The sequence below is a fragment of the Gorilla gorilla genome, chromosome X (assembly GCF_029281585.2).
Source record: "Gorilla gorilla gorilla isolate KB3781 chromosome X, NHGRI_mGorGor1-v2.1_pri, whole genome shotgun sequence".
Taxonomy (NCBI): Eukaryota; Metazoa; Chordata; class Mammalia; order Primates; family Hominidae; genus Gorilla; species Gorilla gorilla.
The window spans coordinates 136,991,979-137,011,035 of record NC_073247.2 but is presented as its reverse complement, the minus strand read 5'-3'; the positions used below and the strand labels follow the sequence as shown (position 1 = coordinate 137,011,035).

Genomic DNA, 19,057 nt, shown 5'->3' with positions numbered 1-19,057 from the left:
ATCTATCCTGTTCCAAGGGAGACTAGACAAATAAATATTGTTTTCTAGAGATCCCTACTCTACAAAAAAAATCATAATAGATCATACAGGGGAGATGGTAGCCTAGATAATAGAGGGCTGCAAATCCTCATTGTGCTTAGACTGGGAAAATATCTCTGCTGCCTTTGAGTATATGTCTCCCTGTATTAAGTATAAGGATGATGTGGTAGACCCACAATCATTAGAGATTCCACCTTAGAACAGTCACAGAATGAAGATCAGAAAAGCAATGTAGTGGTTACAAACAAAATTTTTAAATAGAATAAACAGGTTTAGAAAATTTGGCAATGGGGAAAACATATTATTGTGAAATATATGATTTTGTTTTCTGTATTATATACACACATATACAGATACAATTACAGGTTGAGCACTCTGAATCTGAAAATCCCAAATCCAAAACTTTTTGCGTGCTCACATAACAGTTAAAGGAAATGCTCTTTGGAGCATTTCAGATTTCAGATCTCTGGATTAGGGATACTGAACCTTTAAGTATAATGCAAATATTCCAAAATCTGGGAAAATCTTAAATTTGAACACTTCTGGTTCCAAGCATTTTAAATAAGGGATACTCAACTTGAATATACATATGCACACATACACACATATACATGTATGTACATATGTATACATAGTGTGTGTGTGTGTGTGTGTGTGTGTGTGTAAAGCCATAATGTAAAATTCACTTCTTTTGTGGTAAAAAAATTTCGAAAAACACTACATTATATTTGGATTTTGGGATTTGGTTTTTATTTCTAACAGGATGTATTCACAATGTGCTACTCATAATGTCTTACCCAGTCAGTCCTGTTTGTGATCACTGCCATCAAATTCAAGGGTGAGTAGGCAACATTGGAGTAGGGCAGTCTGTGACCATAAAACACAATGTGTTTCAGTGAAAAGGATCATATATTTATTTTTGGTGCTCTACTTGCCTATGACAATATTCTAAATAAAGTAGACCATCAATAAAAAAATAACTGCTTATTTTATTTCAGGAAGTAGTATAATAACAGGTGAAACATCACTCTGATGCCTTCAGAACTATGTCCTACCACCTGCAGAAAAACTTATATGCTGGCTTAATATATTTTGAAAAAAACAATCCTCGTTTTAATTTTCATTTTCTCTTCTAGAAGAGTTAATAATTGGTAGACCAGGGATATAACCCAAAATAGTGCCTGTAGATATCAGATTTTTTTTGATATAGGTTCTCACTCTGTCTCCCAGGCTGGAGTACAGTGGCGTGATCATGGCTTACTGTAGCCTTGACCTCCCTGGGCTCAGGTGATCCTCCCACCTCAGCCTCCCACGTAGCTGGGAACACAGGCATGCACCACCACACCTGACTAATTTTTTCTATTTTTTTGTAGAGACTGGGTTTCATCTTGTTGCCCACACTGATCTCAAACTCTTGAGTTCATGCGATCCACCTGCCTCGTCCTCCCAAAGTGTTGGGATTACAGGCATAAGCCACCGTGCCCAGCTTAGATATCAGATTTTAACAGGATAGAGAAATGTGACCCAGATGATAGTATACAGAACTAAAACAAAGGATGCAATGACTAAATTCGAATGACTAGAATGTGAATGACTAAAACAACAAAAAAAATGCTATTTAATGGGATAATGTCAACTTGAAATGGAGTAATGTTAAACTAAAAGGAGATCTCCAGCAACATGCCAATATGAATGATATAAATAGCAAGTTGGTAGATACCACAAATCTGGGTTGGGGGGTGATGGTTTGGCTTTGTGTCCTCACCCAAATATCATCTCGAATTGTAATCCCCACATGTCAAGGAAGGGTCCTGGTGGGAGGTCACTGGATCATGGGGGCAGTTTCTCCCATGCTGTTCTTGTGACAGTAAGGAAGTTCTCATGAGATCTGATGTGTTTGAAAAGTAGCAGTTTCCCCTGCATTCTCTCTCTTTTCTGCTGCCATGTAAGACGTGCCTTGCTTCCCCTTCACCTTCCTCCATGACTGTTAAGTTTCCTGAGGCCTCCCCAGCCATATGGAACTGTGAGTCAATTAAACCTCCTTTCTTTATAAATTACCCAGTCTTAGGTAGTATCTTTATAGCAGTGTGAAAACAAACTAATACTGGGAGAAAATGTTTTAAATGACAAAATCAGAATCCCTATGAATTATCACAGACTGGTAAAGGACAAGTGAAATCTAACAAGATAAATTATAATAGGGATAAGTATAAGGTCTGGTATTCAGATCCAAAAAGCCAACTATACAAGTACAGCAAGGGAAAGACATGACTGAGCAACAATGCATATATTTTTAAAAGGAAAAAAGAAAAAGCAAAAAAAAAGAAAAGAAGACTTGAATATTTTAGCTTAAAATGAATTCAAAATGAGTCCACACTTAAAATTTGAATTACAATTAGGTTTTATAATTAATACTGGGTTATAGTTTATGTTAATACAACCATAGTATTTTAAATAAAGGAGTTGACAATCTTTCACAGACCATAACTGAGTATAGTACTCAGTTCCGTGAGCCATAACTTAAAAGTTTGTTTGTATGAAAGCAGTCAACTGAAGAAAGAATTTGAAACCATTTTATACGAAGAACAGGTAAAGGAACTAGAAATGTTCAATCTGAAAAAGAGGAGCCAATGGATGAATACTTAAATTCCTTATGTAAAACTCCCGAAGAAGAAATTGGAACAGTTGGGTGAAAGTTACCACACATCAGCTTTCACCTTGGTGAAGGTTACCAAATATAGGGAAAAGTTTTGCTGTCTCTGGAGGTTGTAAGTTCCTGGGTAAAAAGAAAGAGTGAAGTATTCACTTGGAAACAAAACAATCACTTTGCAGGAATGTCACAAATTGGATTAAACTGTCAGAATGTTTTAGTACACAATGACCTTCAAGGTCCTTTTCAACCTTCAAAGTAAATAATTTTAGAAATAATTACTGTATATACTATATATTATTTTATGACTTTAGGATTGTCCCTAGATTTTTTTTTTTTAAGGAGGAATGTAAAAACTCCACAGGATTACAAATCCTTACATTAAACATTTTAAATTATATGTATTAGCTGACACTGCTTTGGCATCAAGCAAACTTAAAACTTATAGTAGTATAAATGTGTATTTTAAAGGAATAAGTATAACAAACCCCAGATAAGTGTCAAGTACTTACATGAATACTAATATGTCTCTGGTCCCTAAGAGATTTAGAGGGACAAATTCAGTCTGAGTATTTTCAAAATATCTGTATAGTTTTTTCATACATATAAAAAACTAAAGGTATGACAGATTATTTTTTCACTTTTTATTTTGGTTTTGGCTAAATGCAACCTGAATCCCCAACTTCAGACTGATCTACTGGGAGCAAATTTGAGATGGCTGCAGACATCCAGATGTTCTGTTTGTTTGGTGGCTGGCAAACAGCCCCTTTACTTCAAATACTGCCCACTTTGGCAGACTGGTTTGTTGATTACAAAGAAAAATCCCATTAGGACCACCCCTAATAAGATGATAGTCTTTAGATTATTCAGTCATTAAAACAACAAAAACAATATGTAAATCACCAAAAAGTTGAATTACCAAAGCACTGCTGAATTTTTGTCATTTATTTACAAATTCCCCTGTGAACAGGCTCTTTCTTGTCATTTGTTTGCTTTGGCAGGCCACTTATCAAAACAGAGAGTCTAAAAAAGCATCCCAAATAAAATGACTGGTTCCACTAATCATGTCATCAATGGTATTATTCATTCTTACATTTCTAACCACCTTTATCACTGCTTCTGGGAAAGCAACTATACAGCATTTAGGCAGTAAGGGATCCTTTAATGTATCATAGCACAGTTTGGCACACCAAACAATAGCATAACATCCAATCATCATGAAACATTAATCCTTAAAATATTAGGTGGTCAAAATAAAATATTTATCCACAACAGTGTACATACAAATACATGAATTAATGATTTCCAGAAGCTATGTGTTTTGTGCAGTCTAAAGTCACAGCTATAAATATCAAAAGGCAACAGAAAATGGTGGCAATAAGTGAACACAAATGCCCCAATATATTGCTTTTATTTTAGTAATTTCATGCACATCTGCATTTAAATAATTTTTTAAAGGTAAAAAGAGATAATCCTACCACATCATACGTTGTTTGTTATGCTATAGAAGACAACCATATTTTCAAATATTCCTTCAGTCACTTTTTCATCATTACTAGTGGACAGTATTAATTCTATTTTGACCATATAATGTATCACAGAATATCACAAGTGCAAACAAAGACGAAGAGAAAATGAATGCTATGTGCATTTGTAAAATGCCACAGCAATTATTCATTTGTTTACTTGGTCACCTTTTCTCTGGCCAGGAGAAGCTAGGGCCTTAAGCTTCACAGAAAAGTTGGTCTGTCTTCCATTTTACATATATGAGAGACCCTATGCACACACACACAGACACACATAAGCACATTCATAAATTATTTTAATCAAACATAAAGCATTCAACCTGTAAAAGCAAACTGTAGGCAAAACAAAAGGTGAGTTACTCATTCCAATCTAGTAAAGAATGTCATATCTTTCTTTGAAAAGTGAGGAATATAACAAAGGGCCATAGAGTGAGTTTTTTTTTTTCCAAATAAAAATATGTTTGTGGGTTCTTCAAATATAATCTTAGCTCAAAGTAGCTCTATAAAGCATTCAAGTATTCCCAGGGGTGGAATATGATAATATGTGAATTCTTTAACAGTGTTTTAGCTGGTCATGTAATTCATTATTATGATGAGGAAATTAAATCAACATATTCATGCTGTTTTTCTTATAAAGATAAAAGGATGTCCAGTTTGAATCATTGTCAAGTTGTCATTTTTGAGGAAAAATCTCATTACATAATCTTCACTTTCAGTGCTCGCAATCAATCTTTTACTTATAACAAATTAGGGGAGAAGTGGCTTTTCTCAGTTGAGACTTGTTTCTACATGTCTAAATATTGAGCTATTCGGGGTCATGATAAACTCCACGAAAAAGAGCTGAAGGCCTTAGACACATGTAAGACCTTTGTGTACATGGTTTTCAAGAATCAGCTTATTTAATTTAAAGCTCTGTTTCTGTGTCTCTGATAAGAGATTAGGAGAGGTTTCTGTATTTTGTAATAATCTATAATTTAAGTCCTTTAGTTACTTTTCCTATGAAATCCTTGATCAATTTAATTCTGCAATGAAAAATGTTAGGGTATGTGGTTCACTGAATACAGGATATGACCTGCAGTCGACACAAAGTAAGTTAAGAACTCAATACCCCTATCAAAATTAGTACGGAACATTCATAAGTGTATGAATATCTTTCTCACATTGCATCACTCTCATACTGACTACTCTTCTGCCTCTCACTTCCACCTTTTATACCCCTTATTATGACATTGCACCAACCCAGATTATCCAGGATAATCTCCCTATTTTAAGGATAGTTGATTAGCAATCTTAATTCTCCTTTGCCATGTGAAATAACATATTCATGTTTTCCAGGGATTAGGACACATACATCTTCAGTGACCATTATTCTGTCTACCGCACCTGCCAATAACTACATGAGTGAGCTTGGAAATGGATCCTTTCACAGTGGCGACTTCAGATGAGCTCCCAGCCCTGGCTTACAACTTTAGTGCAGCTTTGTGGGAGACCCTAAAGCAGAGGTCCCAGCTGAGCTATACCCAGATTCCTGACCCACAGAAACTGAGATAATAAATGTGCATTACTTTAACTGCTAAATTCTGGTAATTTGTTACACAGCAATAGATAACCAATACAGTACTTAAAACTAAATTATTGTTTTTATTTGCACATTTTACCTAGGTTTTATTTTTGCATCCATTTAATTAAAAATAAATGTACCTTATTGATTTCAGGTTGTGGAAATTACAGGTTACATTTAAGTTATTCAAACCAATAGTTGGAATGATCAATTACCGTAGTGTTTATAATGAAAAGCTCCAATGTACTACCCTCACATATTAATTATATGAAATCAACAATAAAAATCACTCTTATTTTAGCTACAGACTGATCCTCAGAATCTGATTACAGTATAGGAAGATGATCAGTCAGAAAAAAAGGCATGGTAGCCTAGCCACACCACAATGCTTGCAATTATAAAGAAATTGTAGTGCATTCAACTGAAATTTTAGCTGCTGGAATCAAATTAATGTGTTGCTAGTTACATTTTCACTTCCTCCAAAATCAAGGATGTTTTCTCTTCTTTATAGAACAGGGAGCACCAAGAGATGAAATTACCATAAAAACTAAAAAGCTGATTTATCTTGCAATGTTTTTTGGTATATTCAATGGGTGATATGTGTACCAATTGGTCTGTAACTGACTCACTTAATTGGTTAAACCATGGAAATAATGAGTGAAGTTAATTGCCCTCGATAGAACGGAACTCAAGACTCTTTAGCACTATGTTCCTCTCTGCCAAATGAATACTGTTTTTTTAAATGAATCATGGATATTAACAAGCTTTGCCATTCACTAGTGAGAAACTATAAATTTGTACATGTCCATATATATGTATTTTTTGATAGCTATTCAGAGAGACTGCCTGTTTAATGCCAATCAGTTGGGTTTCACTGTTACTTCTGGGTAAGGAAGAATAATCATACAAATGGTTTTATAAACTGAAACTAGTACGTGCTAAGCATGTTTTCATATATTAATTAACACCTGTATTCTGTAGGTATAATTATTCCCATTTTATAGATGGGGAAATTGAGTTAGAGAAAGAATAAGCAACTTGCTTAATATCACATAGCTAGCAATTGCCGGTGCTAGGATCCAAAATCTGTTTATCCCCTATACTACACAAGAGTTCCAAGAGTTTTAATAGTCTTAATTGTTCTGAAATTCAGATGTCTAAGTAGAAAAACTATATTTATTAGTGTTATGGATTGAATTGTGTCCCTCCGAAAAATTCATGTTGAAGTTCTAAACTCCAGTACTTCTGAATGTGACCTTATTTAATTAGTTAAAATGAGCTCACTAGGGAGGCCCCTAATCCAGTATGACTGCTGTTCTTATAAACAGCAGAATTTTGGACAAAGGCAGACACACACAGAGGGGAAACAATGTGAAGAGACACAGGGACAAGACAGACATCCACACCCCCAGGAGAAAGGCCTAGAACAGAGTATCCCCCCATAGCCCTCAGAAAGAACCAGCCCTGCCAATATCTTCGTTTCTGGCTTCTAGCCTTCAAACCTGTGAGGCTAAATTTCTGTTGTTTAAGCCATCCAGTCTGTGGTACTTTGTTAAGGCAGCCCTAGCAAACTAATACGATGAGTATTACTTTTTTCTAGATGGTAATAAAAATATGGAAATTTCTCTGAGAAGACTCTATCTGGCTGTCAAATGCTGAGCCTACACTGTTTTCTAGTGAATTTTTAAGTTTTATTCCAGTTGGTGGTTTCATGCATTACTTTATCGAAGCACATGAGGCAGTGCTTCAAGCAAGCAACCTCCAGTTAACCAAGTCAAGGTGGTCGAATCCTATGGATGAGGGCATCGGATGGCAGCCCCCGGGCGCGGGCTGACAAGTGGAGCTGGCCTGAACTTCCGGGCCTTCGGACCTTCCAGGAGAATTGGATCCCAGCCACACCAGGAGCTGAAGCCATGGCCTCAAAGCCTGAGAAGAGTGTGGCATCATCTGTCTTTATCACCCTTGCACCCCTGTGCCGCGATTTAGCTGTGGTTGAGGAAGGGAGGCAGGCGGTTTGTGAGGCCTGATGTGGCCTCCCCTGGGAGGCTCCTGCCCCCATGAAGGCACCCGGAGCTGGCTTAGCGGGAAAGCCCAGCCCCTGGGCACCCCCTGGCAGGGCTGCAGCCACAGTGCCAGCTGCACCTCTGCAGCTCTCCAATGGAGGATGCTCACCCCCTCCTCCTGTCCTGGATGGTGAGGACGCACTTCCTGACCTGGACCTCATCCCACCCCCTCCACTGCCCCCTCCGGTGCTCCTGTCTTCTGAAGAAGAGGCTCCTGCTCCAGTGGGGGCCTCACTCATTGCAGACTTAGAGCAGTTGCACCTGCCCTCGCCCCCAACCCGACCACAGGCCCTGGTGGAGGGACCTTCAGTCCAGCCTGGGCCCAGTCCCCTCAGGCCTGGGGAGGAAGAGCTTCCGCCTTCCCCAGCAGAGCCTGTTGAGAGAGAGTCGTCCACAGACATCTGTGCCTTCTGCCACAAAACCGTGTCCCCCCAAGAGCTGGCTGTGGAGGCCATAAAGAGGCAGTACCATGCCCAGTGCTTCACGTGGCACACCTGCCACCGCCAGCTGGCTGCGCAGAGCTTCTACCAGGATGGGCGACCCCTCTGCGAACCCTGCTACCAGGACACGCTGGAGAAGTGCGGCAAGTGTGGCCAGGTGGTCCGGGAGCACATCATCAGGGCCCTGGGCCAGGCCTTCCACCCCTCCTGCTTCATGTGTGTGACCTATGCCCGGTGCATCCAGGATGAGAGCTTTGCCCTGGGCAGCCAAAACGAGATGTACTGCCTAGACGAATTCTACAAGAAATTCGCCCCCGTATGCAGCATCTGTGAGAATCCCATTATTCCTCGGGATGGGAAAGATGCCTTCAAAATCAAGTGCACGGGAAGAAACTTCCATGTAAATTGCTACAGGTGTGAGGACTGCAGGATCCTCCTGTCTGTGGAGCCCAGGAACCAAGGCTGCTACCCCCTGGACAACCGTCTCTTCTGCAAGCAGTGCCACGCGAAGCAGAGTGCTGCTGGGTGCTGCTGAGAGCACCGCTGGGTGTTAGGCAGTGAGCAGACCACTAGGTCCCTTCCTGACCTGCTCTTGCACACTTTCCTTCTGAGCTTCCATGGGGACCAGCCTGTCCAGGACACAGCAGGGCTGAGCACCCCCAGACCTTCCACTCTACCCTCTGGGCACCAGAAGGCTCCTGGACCATGAGTGTCAACCCCAGAATTCCCTGCTGGCCCCAACCCTCTTCCAGGAGAAAGCTGGGGGGAGTCTGCTGGGGGCACTTGGACCCCTAGCATTGACTGTAGCTCTCTGGTAGGGGTGCTGGGACCAGTCCAGCTTGCAGGGTTGAGCCATTAGAGGAAAAACTCCAAGGTCCCTTAAAAAGTGCTTTTTAGGCTGGCCATGGTGGCTCACGCCTATAATCCCGGCACTTTGGGAGTCCGAGGCGGGCGGAGAAGCATTTTCCACATTCGATCCTGCCAACTGATGTCCCACACACAGGACATGCCCTTATTCAAGCTGCTTCTTTTGATTCTGCTTTTATATTAAAGGGTAGAAATGGAAATGGGAGTGTGAAGGCAATGCTGCTCCTGCCTAGGCTCACTAGCAGGGTATGAAGAAGTGTAGGAATGGGTGAGCAGTAAGAGAAAATATTGCTTCTCTTGTTCTGAGGCCCTCAAAGACTCTGATAGGCCTCTTCCCACTTCCCCTGCATTCACTTGCTCAGATCAATACCCATGTTCCTCATCTATCACCACCACCTCCGTAAGTGCTTGCAAGGCAGCGGCACCAGGCCCACTCCTACCATCACTACTGGCAGCACCTGGAGTCCTTCCCCTCTTCCTCCACCACTACAATTTCTACTCTTCCTCCTGTATCATATCAGCTCTAGATTTAGACCCAGTAGGAAAAAAAAATACCTGCACATACCTGTATTTCCAAACATACAGGAGCCATTAGGATATACAAAATATTATAGTATCTGTCCCTCTCCCCAACAAAAGTTAAGGTGTTTGTTCCCCAACAGCCCCCTTAGTGAATGAGATTGAACTTTTCTTCACTTCAGTGGGATGAAGGGCAGATGCGGATTTAAGCTGCCACCTCTGAGCAAACCTGCCCTGAGATACACACTACACAGAAGACACAGCAGTCAAATGCACATTCTTTATTACTAGTTAGGCCCAGAAAATCCCTGACAAACATTGATTTTGGTGAGCTGGGTGGGATCTCATTGGGAAACTCAAGGACATCTTTAGCTTGGATTGAAGGCAGATCTAACCAACCACCCCTGGGCTCCACCCTGGCTCCTTCCTTGCCTTGCAGCAGTTGCCTTGGGTAAGCCTGCAGAGAACACACCAAAGAGGGAGAGGTGGGGGTCCTGGGGTATTCCCAAGAGTGCTTGCCCCAGTCTAGCTCTATTTTTAACCCAATTTATCCTCCCAAGAGAAACACCATCCATAACCTGGTGCCCCCAGTGTTTGTCCTTGGAATCCATTTTGTTCTTCATCCACTGCTGACTGAAAAGGGACTTGGGATGGGGGCAGCCTGAGGCTGAAAGCTAGCGTGTGTAGTGAACACTCCCCAAAGCACTGTTTTTCTTCAAGACACCCCAGGTCTTTCAGGCAGGCTGGTGGGCAACCAGGAAAATAGCTATCCTTCTCAAAGGAGGAAATCAGCAGAGGAATTCAGAAAAGCTCTGCCTGCATTTTTGTGAGGACACTTTCCCAAACTTTGTCACTGCTCATTTATCTCACCTGAGACCAATGAGACAAGCAGTTTGGTTACTCAAGACCTTTCATAAGGGCTGGGCATGGTGGCTCACAGCTACTCGGGAGGCTGAGGCAGAGGATCACTTGAGCCCAGGAGTTTGAGGCTGCAGTGAGCTATGATGATCATGCCACTGCACTCCAGCCTGGGCGACAAAATGAGACCTCATTTCTCAAAAAAAAAAAAAACAAAAAAACAAAACAAAAAACCTTTCATGAAAGTCTCTTTCACATTGGCCCCAGAACCACAGAAATGGATCTGGATGTTACTTCAATTGGTTTTATCCAAGGTCACGCTATATGCAAGGCAAAGAAGACATCCCTGATCTAATGTGTATGCCAAATTATGCTCTTTCCTATCTTCTAACCAAATTCACAATAAAAGATTATGCTGTGTGTACTAGATAATAACATACAAGTCTAGCTCCCAAAACATACTAGGCAATAACTATTTCTTTAATGAATTAAATGAAATTAATTAAAGTTGCTATCAGCTATAGAATTTAACACTACAACCCCCTAAACTCTTTCCCTAAACTTCTTATTTAATGAATTAAGTGAAATTCATCAAAGTTGCTACCATCTATAGAATTTAACACTACAACTCCCCAAACTTTTCTAAGTTAATTCCCATACCAATGAAAAAATTCAACTCTACAAAAACAATTTTGTTCTCCCTTTTCCCCCTAGTGAGTGTCAAATGATCTCTTCTTCCCTGACTTCCTTTCACCCTTCTTGACTGCAGCCAGTTGGGGTCTCAGTGAGGTGTGGGTCCATCAGAATTGAGGTGTTACTTCTTGTGGCTTTGGCAGATCTTCTAATGTCACAGGTTCAGCTTCTTCAGAAACAAGCAAGTTTGGTGGAGCTAAGACACAAAAACAGGACTTCACCTGTAAAACTAATAAAACAAAAATAAGCAAAAATCAACACTGCAGTAATTTCAAAAGGAATGATAGCACTTGCAAGGAAAAGCAGTGTTTCTAGAATACAATATAGCCTGTAACTCTAAAATCACATGGCTTCTCCCAGCCAAATACATGGCATTTTCAGGAAAAGGAGGTTAAGAAAAAAAAAAAAAAACAGAAAATGGTTGATTTAAAACAGGCTTTATAACTATAACTTCAGCTTCTCCAGGGTGTCAACCAATTAGTATCAGCCAACCACAATCTACTACCTGAAAAAGTTGATAGCAATTAGGAGAAATCCCCTAATTAAAGACTGAATGTTATACTCAGAAGTAGTCTCTCTTTATTCAAATAAATGAATAAAATAAGAAAATAAATACATACGTATTTGTGTGTATGTATACTCACAATGATAAAAAGTACTTAATTTGGGTAATAGGATAATGGATTATTTTATCTAATTTTCTCTACAATTTTGGTTTCAAATTTCCTGTTAAGTAAATAAGTTACTTTTTTATCAGAAGGGGGTCCTGGGAAATTGGTTTCTCTTTGAAGTGCTTCCATCTTACTTACCTTCCTGAAATCAATGAGTTTACGCTGGGTCAACGCTGCCATTCTCAACTGGCATACGGACTCTCTTGCATTTATAGCACACCTTGTTCCGTGGAAAATTCATGGCATTACACCATGGGCAGGCCCAATTCACTGGGCTGGAGCATGAGGCAGGCTTCTGTTGCTGGGATTCTGAGGCCTTTTTCCTTTTTCGTTCCTTGACCTTCTGCCCCTGAGGCTGGTGTTTCCATGGGCTATTTTTCACACCATGGCTCTTGCTATCCTCCAGAGGGGTTGCCTGGGGCCTCTCCTGATCTTCCTTCTGGCTGTGGCTCTTGCTAAACCTCAGTGAGGCTGTGCCCTGGGGAATCACTAGATGTTTCTTCAGGCTGTGGCTGTTGCTGTCCCCCAAGGGGACCATCTTCTGGTGCACCACTGGATCTTTCTTCAGGCTGTGACTGTTGCTGTCCCCTAGGGGGACCATCTCCTTGGGCATCACTAGATCTTTCTTCATGCTGTGGCTGTTGCTGTCCCCCAGGGGGACCATCTCCTCGGGCATCACTAACTCTTTCTTCAGGCCGTGGATCCTGCTGAACCCCAGGGAGGCTGTCCCCTGGGGCACCACTGGCACTTTCTTCAGGCTGTGTCTCCTGCTAAACGTCAGGGGAGCTGTGCCCTGGGGCACCACTGGATCTTTCTTCAGGCTATGGCTGTTGCTGTCCTCCAGGGGGACCATGTTCTGGGGCATCACTGGATCTTTCTTCAGGCTGTGGCTGTCCCCCAGGGGGACCATCTCCTTGGGCATCACTGGCACTTTCTTCAGGCTGTGTCTCCTGCTAAACATCAGGGGAGCTGTGCCCTGGGGCACCACTGGATCTTTCTTCAGGCTATGGCTGTTGCTGTCCCCCAGGGGGACCATCTCCTGGTGCATCATTGGATCTTTCTTCAGACTGTGGCTGTTGCTGTCCTCCAGGGGGATCATGTTCCGGGGCATCACTGGATCTTTCTTCAGGCTGTGGCTGTGGCTTTCCCCCAGGGGGACCATCTCCTTGGGCATCATTGGCACTTTCTTCTCGCTGTGCCTCCTGCTATACATCAGGGGAGCTGTGCCCTGGGCCGCCACTGGATCTTTCTTCAGACTACGGCTGTTGCTGTCCCCCAGGGGGACCATCTCCTGGCACATCATTGGATCTTTCTTCAGACTGTGGCTGTTGCTGTCCCCCAGGGGGACCATCTTCTGGGGCATCACTGGATCTTTCTTCATGCTGTGGCTGTTGCTGTCCCCCAGGGAGACCATCTCCTTGTGCACAACTGGATTTTTCGTCAGGCTGTAGCTGTTGCTGTCCCCTATGGGGACAATCTCCTTGGGCATCACTGGATCTTTCTTCATGCTGTGGCTGTTGCTGTCCCCCAGGGGGATCATCTCCTTGGGCACAACTGGATCTTTCTTCAGGCTGTGGCTGTTGCTATCCCCTAGGGGGACCATCTCCTTGGGCATCACTGGTTTTTTCTCCAGGCTGTGGCTCCCGCTAAACTCTGGGGGAGCTGTGCCCTCTTGCATCACTGGATCTTTCTTCAGGCTGTGGCTGCTGCTGTCCCCTTGGGAGGTCATTCCTTGGGGCCACTCAGAACCTTCCTTTTGGTTGCAGCTTCTGTTATCTCCTGGGTGATATACTCCCTGGAAATTCTCAGGATATCCATCCTGGCCATGGCACTTCTGGTCCCACGGAGGGGCCGTCTCCTCCTGGGACCCCACTGTGGCCCAAAGACCAGGTGGATAGATCCCTGCAGGAGGCATCTGTGGTGCAATTGCTGCTGCTGATTCCATTACTACTGGGGGTGGTAGAGGTGTTGAGTATGGCAGTCCCATTGGTGAAGGCATATGGAATGGGACTGGATGAGGTGCCTGCATAAGCAGAAGAGGTTGCATGCCCTGGACCCTGCCACTCTGGAGTTCAGGCATGTAATACGCAGCTGTTGGGGCTGCTACCTGGGCTTCCGAATGTGGCATTCCCTGTGCCTCTGTGGCCACCGCCTCACTCTGTTCTGCATTTAAAGTCCCGGCCACAGGCCCATACTGGCCGGCTTCTGGACCGGGTACAAAATCCTGAGGCATCGGATAGACCTGCATGGATCTCTCAACTTCTAGCAGCCTCCCGCATAACCCATCACGCTCATTCAGCACCTGCTGCAGGGTGGCCTGCGTGAGGTGCAGCTGTGTTGCCACCTCCTCATGCTCCAGGCGCAGCTGCTGCAGCTGGGAAGTTAGAGCCCAGGAGGTTGCCTGGCACTCCTCCACATGCCCTTGCAGCCGCCAAACCTGGTGCAGCAGCTCCTCCCGCTGCCTCGCGGCCACTCGCACACTCAGAGCCAAAGCGCTCCAGGTACAGGCCCTCTTAATGGCGCGGGGCACCCGCGGGTCGGCCACAATGGCCCGAAGCTGGTCCTCTACCTCGTTCCACGGCCGCGAGCGGAAGGCCCTGTAAAAGGCTGGGCTGCCGCCGTTCCTGAGGACTTCATTGTTGATGAACCTGATCACATCATCATGGCGGAACCCGCTGGCATGGTCCCCAAAGTTCATCGCCATGGCGGCTGCAGCCTAGTCAAGCAGCTGCCTCACGGTGCGTCGCTTCGGCTGCCGCCGCCGCTTCCGGTACCGGCTGCTGCCGACAACCAGTCCACCCCTCACCTCCCCTTTCAGTCTTACTTTAGTCCTTGCTCAGTCCTGGCCTCCTCCTTGGCCTCCTTCCTCCCTCACTCCCTTGTTCTCACAAAGAGAGAAGCAGGTCCCCCTCGCCACACCGAACCCTACCGGCGACTCCGCGACACATCACAGAGAAAAGCTAAGTCATGCCGCAAGGCCAGCTGGGACCAGCTTCCTTTGAGAAGGCACTTCCTGAATGGAGAGTCGCCAAGCGGCTGAGCTGGGAACTGCAGTGAGCCCAGAGACGGAGAGGGAAGGGCAGGTTTTTTGGAGACGATAAAGTGGCTATTTGCACACCCGGAGTGGAATGGACCCCCAAACACACACACACACACACACACACACACACACATATACTTCTGCTCTGAAAGGGAAGGTGGGTTTGAGGTGACAGCATGCTGGCAGTCCTCAGAGCCCCCGCTTGCTCTCCGCACCTCCCCTGCCTGGGCTCCCACTTTGGTGGCATTTGAGGAGCCCTTCAGCCCCCCGCACTGCACTGTGGGAGGCCTTTTCTGGGCTGGCCAAGGCTGGAGCCCACTCCTTCAGCTTGCAGGGAGGTGTGGAGGGAGAGGCCTGAGAGGGAACCAGAGCTGTGTGCGGCGCTTGTGGGCCAGCTGGGGTTCCGGTGGGCGTAGGCTTGGTAGGCCCTGCACTCGGAGCAGCCGGCCAGCCCTGCTGGCCCCGGGGCAATGAGGGACTTAGCACCCGGGCCAGTGGCTGCGGAGGGTGTACTGGGTCCCCCAGCAGTGCCAGCCCACCGGCGCTGCACTCGATTTCTCGCTGAGCCTTAGCTGCCTTCCAGCGGGGCAGGGCTCGGGACCTGCAGCCCGCCATGCCTGAGCCTCTCACCCACTCCATGGGCTCCTGTGCAGCCCGAGCCTCCCCAACGAGCACCACCCCCTGCTCCACGGCCCCCAGTCCCATCGACCACCCAAGGGCTGAGGAATGCGAGCGCACGGCGCGGGACTGGCAGGCAGCTCCACCTGCAGCCCTGGTGCGGGATCCACTAGGTGAAGCCAGCTGGGCTCCTGAGTCTGGTGGGGACGTGGAGGGTCTTTATATCTAGCTCAGGGATTGTAAATACACCAATCAGCACCCTGTGTTTAGCTCAAGGTTTGTGAGTGCACCAATCGACACTCTGTATCTAGCTGCTTGGGTGAGGACGTGGAGAACCTTTGTGTCTAGCTCAGGGATTGTAAACACCAATCAGCACGCTGACAAAACAGGCCACTGGGCTCTACCAATCAGCAGGATGTGGGTGGGGCCAGATAAGAGAATAAAAGCAGGCTGCCTGAGCCAGCAGTGGCAACCAGCTCGGGTCCCCTTCCACACTGTGGAAGCTTTGTTCTTTTGCTCTTTGCAATAAATCTTGCTACTGCTCACTCTTTGGGTCCATGCTGCTTTTATGAGCTGTAACACTTACCGCGAAGGTCTGCAGCTTCACTCCTGAGCCAGCGAGACCACGAACCCACCGGAAGGAAGAAACTCTGAACACATCTGAACATCAGAAGGGACAGACTCCAGACGCGCCACCTTAAGAGCTGTAACACTCACCGCGAGGGTCCGCGGCTTCATTCTTGAAGTCAGTGAGACCAAGAACCCACAAATTCTGGACACAGGTGAAAGGAGCTCAGAGACCTTCTGGGTGGGGTTTGGAGACTGGAGGAGTAGGGGGATGTAGGTGTAGATGGAAGAAAATAAAGTTGCAAGGCTCTCAGTTCAGGGAAGTGAATAGGGTACAAGCTGGTGGAGCAGATGCCCTTGTTGGGCCAACAGTGGGAACCAGGCTCAGTTGTATGCCCTGTACATGAGTGAAGTGAGAGGCTGGCAGCTGTTAGAGGGATTACAAGATTCAAACCACAGGTGAAGGCTAACCAGGGACACTAGAAAAAGCACCACTACCATGGCTGAGTAGATAAGGCAGGAAAGGAAGCCAGACCAAGATGTTCTGGGAAGACAGGGAGCTATCAAAAACAGGAGGCCACTTCTAGGATGCATGACCTAATTCGGTGAACAGGAGAAGACATTTCAGAACTTAGCCTGGTCAACCTAAAAGGAAGAAACTGAAGCAAAGTTAATATAAGTAGTGAGTTTATTTGGGCCAAGTTTGAGGATTGTAATGTCAGAGTATAAATTTAAGTTGTCCTAAATATATACCCCAATTGACAGTTACAAGTATTTTTTTAAGAGAGCGTTCCTTAGTTATTTATTTAAAATTTACATTAAAATAGCATAAACTATTAATTGGCTATACATTATTATTTGCATTACAAATTTTAAAAACATAAAGATAATGGGTAAGACAACTTGTCAAAAACAAAATGACTTTAAATAATTGCCCACAGATACGGACACAGAGGATATGATTAAAGTCCCATACTCATGTCCCTCTGGGACTATATACCTCACTTAGTTCAGACTGCTGTAACATATTTTTGTTTCCTCAGCATCCTGAGATAGAATGCTCTGATGAATGATGAGAAAATGTGTGTGAACATGTGTGAGAAAAGTGAATACTAGTAACGATGTTGGATCTCAGATGTTTCTGAGGGCTTTCAAGAGGATACCAAAAGCCATATGAATAAATTTTCTATTACGGTGTGGGGGAAGGAAGGCTGCTGTTTGCCTCTTTGCTCAGTTCCTTCTCTTATACTTCTCAGTAGCCATACTGTCTTCAAGCCTCCTTCATAGTTCCTGCCTCACTCACTCTCACAGGAAGGATTTTTCTCTTTTTCAACTTTAAAACTAAATTCTTCACCTGTGGTTTGGATACCAGCCTCTCCCATCTCCTCGGGGAGTTTGATCCATTCATAGCGCTCCATTCTCTTATCTGTTTCAGCCTCTTCCTCTTCACTGGCTCCTTCCCATCACAGTAAGAGCATGTTCAAGTTTCTTTCCCCACCCAATAGTACAAGTTTCTTTTAACTTGACCTTTCTGTAGACTTTGACTCTTTCAACCAATCCCTTTTTGAAATTCAGTCCTCTCTTTTCTTCTGTGACACCAAACTCTACTGATTTTCTTCCCCTCTAGCTGCTCCTTCCTAGTTTCTTTATGCTGCTTGCTGTGCTTTCATTCACCTTTTAAATACCGGTGTCTTCCTGAGTTTTGTCCTAAGATCCCTCAGACCTCAGACACCCTGCCTTATTCCAGAGACTCTCTCTGTGTGATCTCATCTATTCTCTTGTTATAAGCTATCATCATTAATTGCTAAAGATTTCCAAAACTTTATGTCTAGTCATGCTTTGACCCTCAAACTTGAGACTCACCTAGCCAAAAACCTCCTACAAACTTTCACATGGATCTTGCATAAGAGCCGTATTCTCCACAAGTCCTAAACTCATCAATACTATTTTGGACAAATAGCTTGTCAAGTTTCTTAACATTTCTGAGGATCCACTTCCTTAAAGAGTTGTTGCAAAGATGAAATAAGAACATATATGTAAATACTATTTTTGTCATCACCCATATTACTATTAAATAAAATGAGACTTAAACTGGAATTTGAACAATGGGTAGAATTTAGATGAGGACAGTGAGGAGAAAAATGAACCTGAAATTGATAAAAGATGTTTCTCTATTATTTACCAATTGGCTGGTTGGCCAAGATTTGTACCAGGTCACCCTGTTCTGCCATATCCAGTTGAATTGTATTTCTCAATTCATTGGACAACTGCCTCTTGCGGTTTCATTCCATTATGATTTTAGAAGCTGGTATCTGGTCCCCCACCTACCTGCCTTCTATTTTTCAGCTATTTCCATGGATGCTCTTTGCTAGAGCTACACATCTGACACCAGCAAGGAGACACCATGTGTGTGCTGGCATTTGTGATATTTCCAGGATCTATGTTGGCTTCTGGGTACTGAAGGCATCATCTGCCTCTGATTAGAAATGAAACATAATTTCTGTATTTGGAATATACAGAAATATGAAAACACGTATTAGGAGGATATAATTATGAGGGTAAATGATTTTGTATATAATATAATATCTTCTTAGTTTAGCAATGGAAAAATTTAATGTGATTCAGAAATATGTTTAAAAACTTAATGTATTTATCACTCTATATGGATAAACAGATAACAGTTTTCCCTGAAAATAATATTTTCATACTTGGACGGTTCAGCTTGCCAAGTGTTGAATAAATAGAAGGAGCAGAACTGTTTTTCTAGACATATAAAAAGGCACTCAGGTGTAAGAGAAGTAGTTATCAATATTGCCAGCTCTAATTTTCAAATTGGCACTAATCATTGTTGCGTATTAAGTGAAGGTAGAAATGATTTCCTATAAACTAACTCTAAAGTTGCTCACCGATTCTTTTCTATAGTCTTTTGTGTATTCATCTTATAA

The 19,057-nt window shown here is 43.8% G+C and overlaps 1 protein-coding gene and 1 pseudogene across 1 annotated transcript; one reads left to right on the top strand and one right to left on the bottom strand.

The window, feature by feature from the left end:
• Window positions 1-7,689: 7,689 nt before the first annotated feature.
• LOC101136758 (filamin-binding LIM protein 1-like) lies at window positions 7,690-8,814 on the top strand (annotated as a pseudogene).
• Window positions 8,815-9,930: 1,116 nt separating this feature from the next.
• Window positions 9,931-15,153, bottom strand: TEX13C (TEX13 family member C). Its single transcript, XM_004064833.4, has 2 exons — window positions 12,026-15,153; window positions 9,931-11,445 (listed from the first exon to the last, which is right to left on the bottom strand). The coding sequence occupies exon 1, from the start codon at window positions 14,589-14,591 to the stop codon at window positions 12,045-12,047; it is 2,547 nt and encodes an 848-aa protein (XP_004064881.1). The 5' UTR covers window positions 14,592-15,153; the 3' UTR covers window positions 9,931-11,445; window positions 12,026-12,044.
• Between the last annotated feature and the right edge of the window lie 3,904 nt (window positions 15,154-19,057).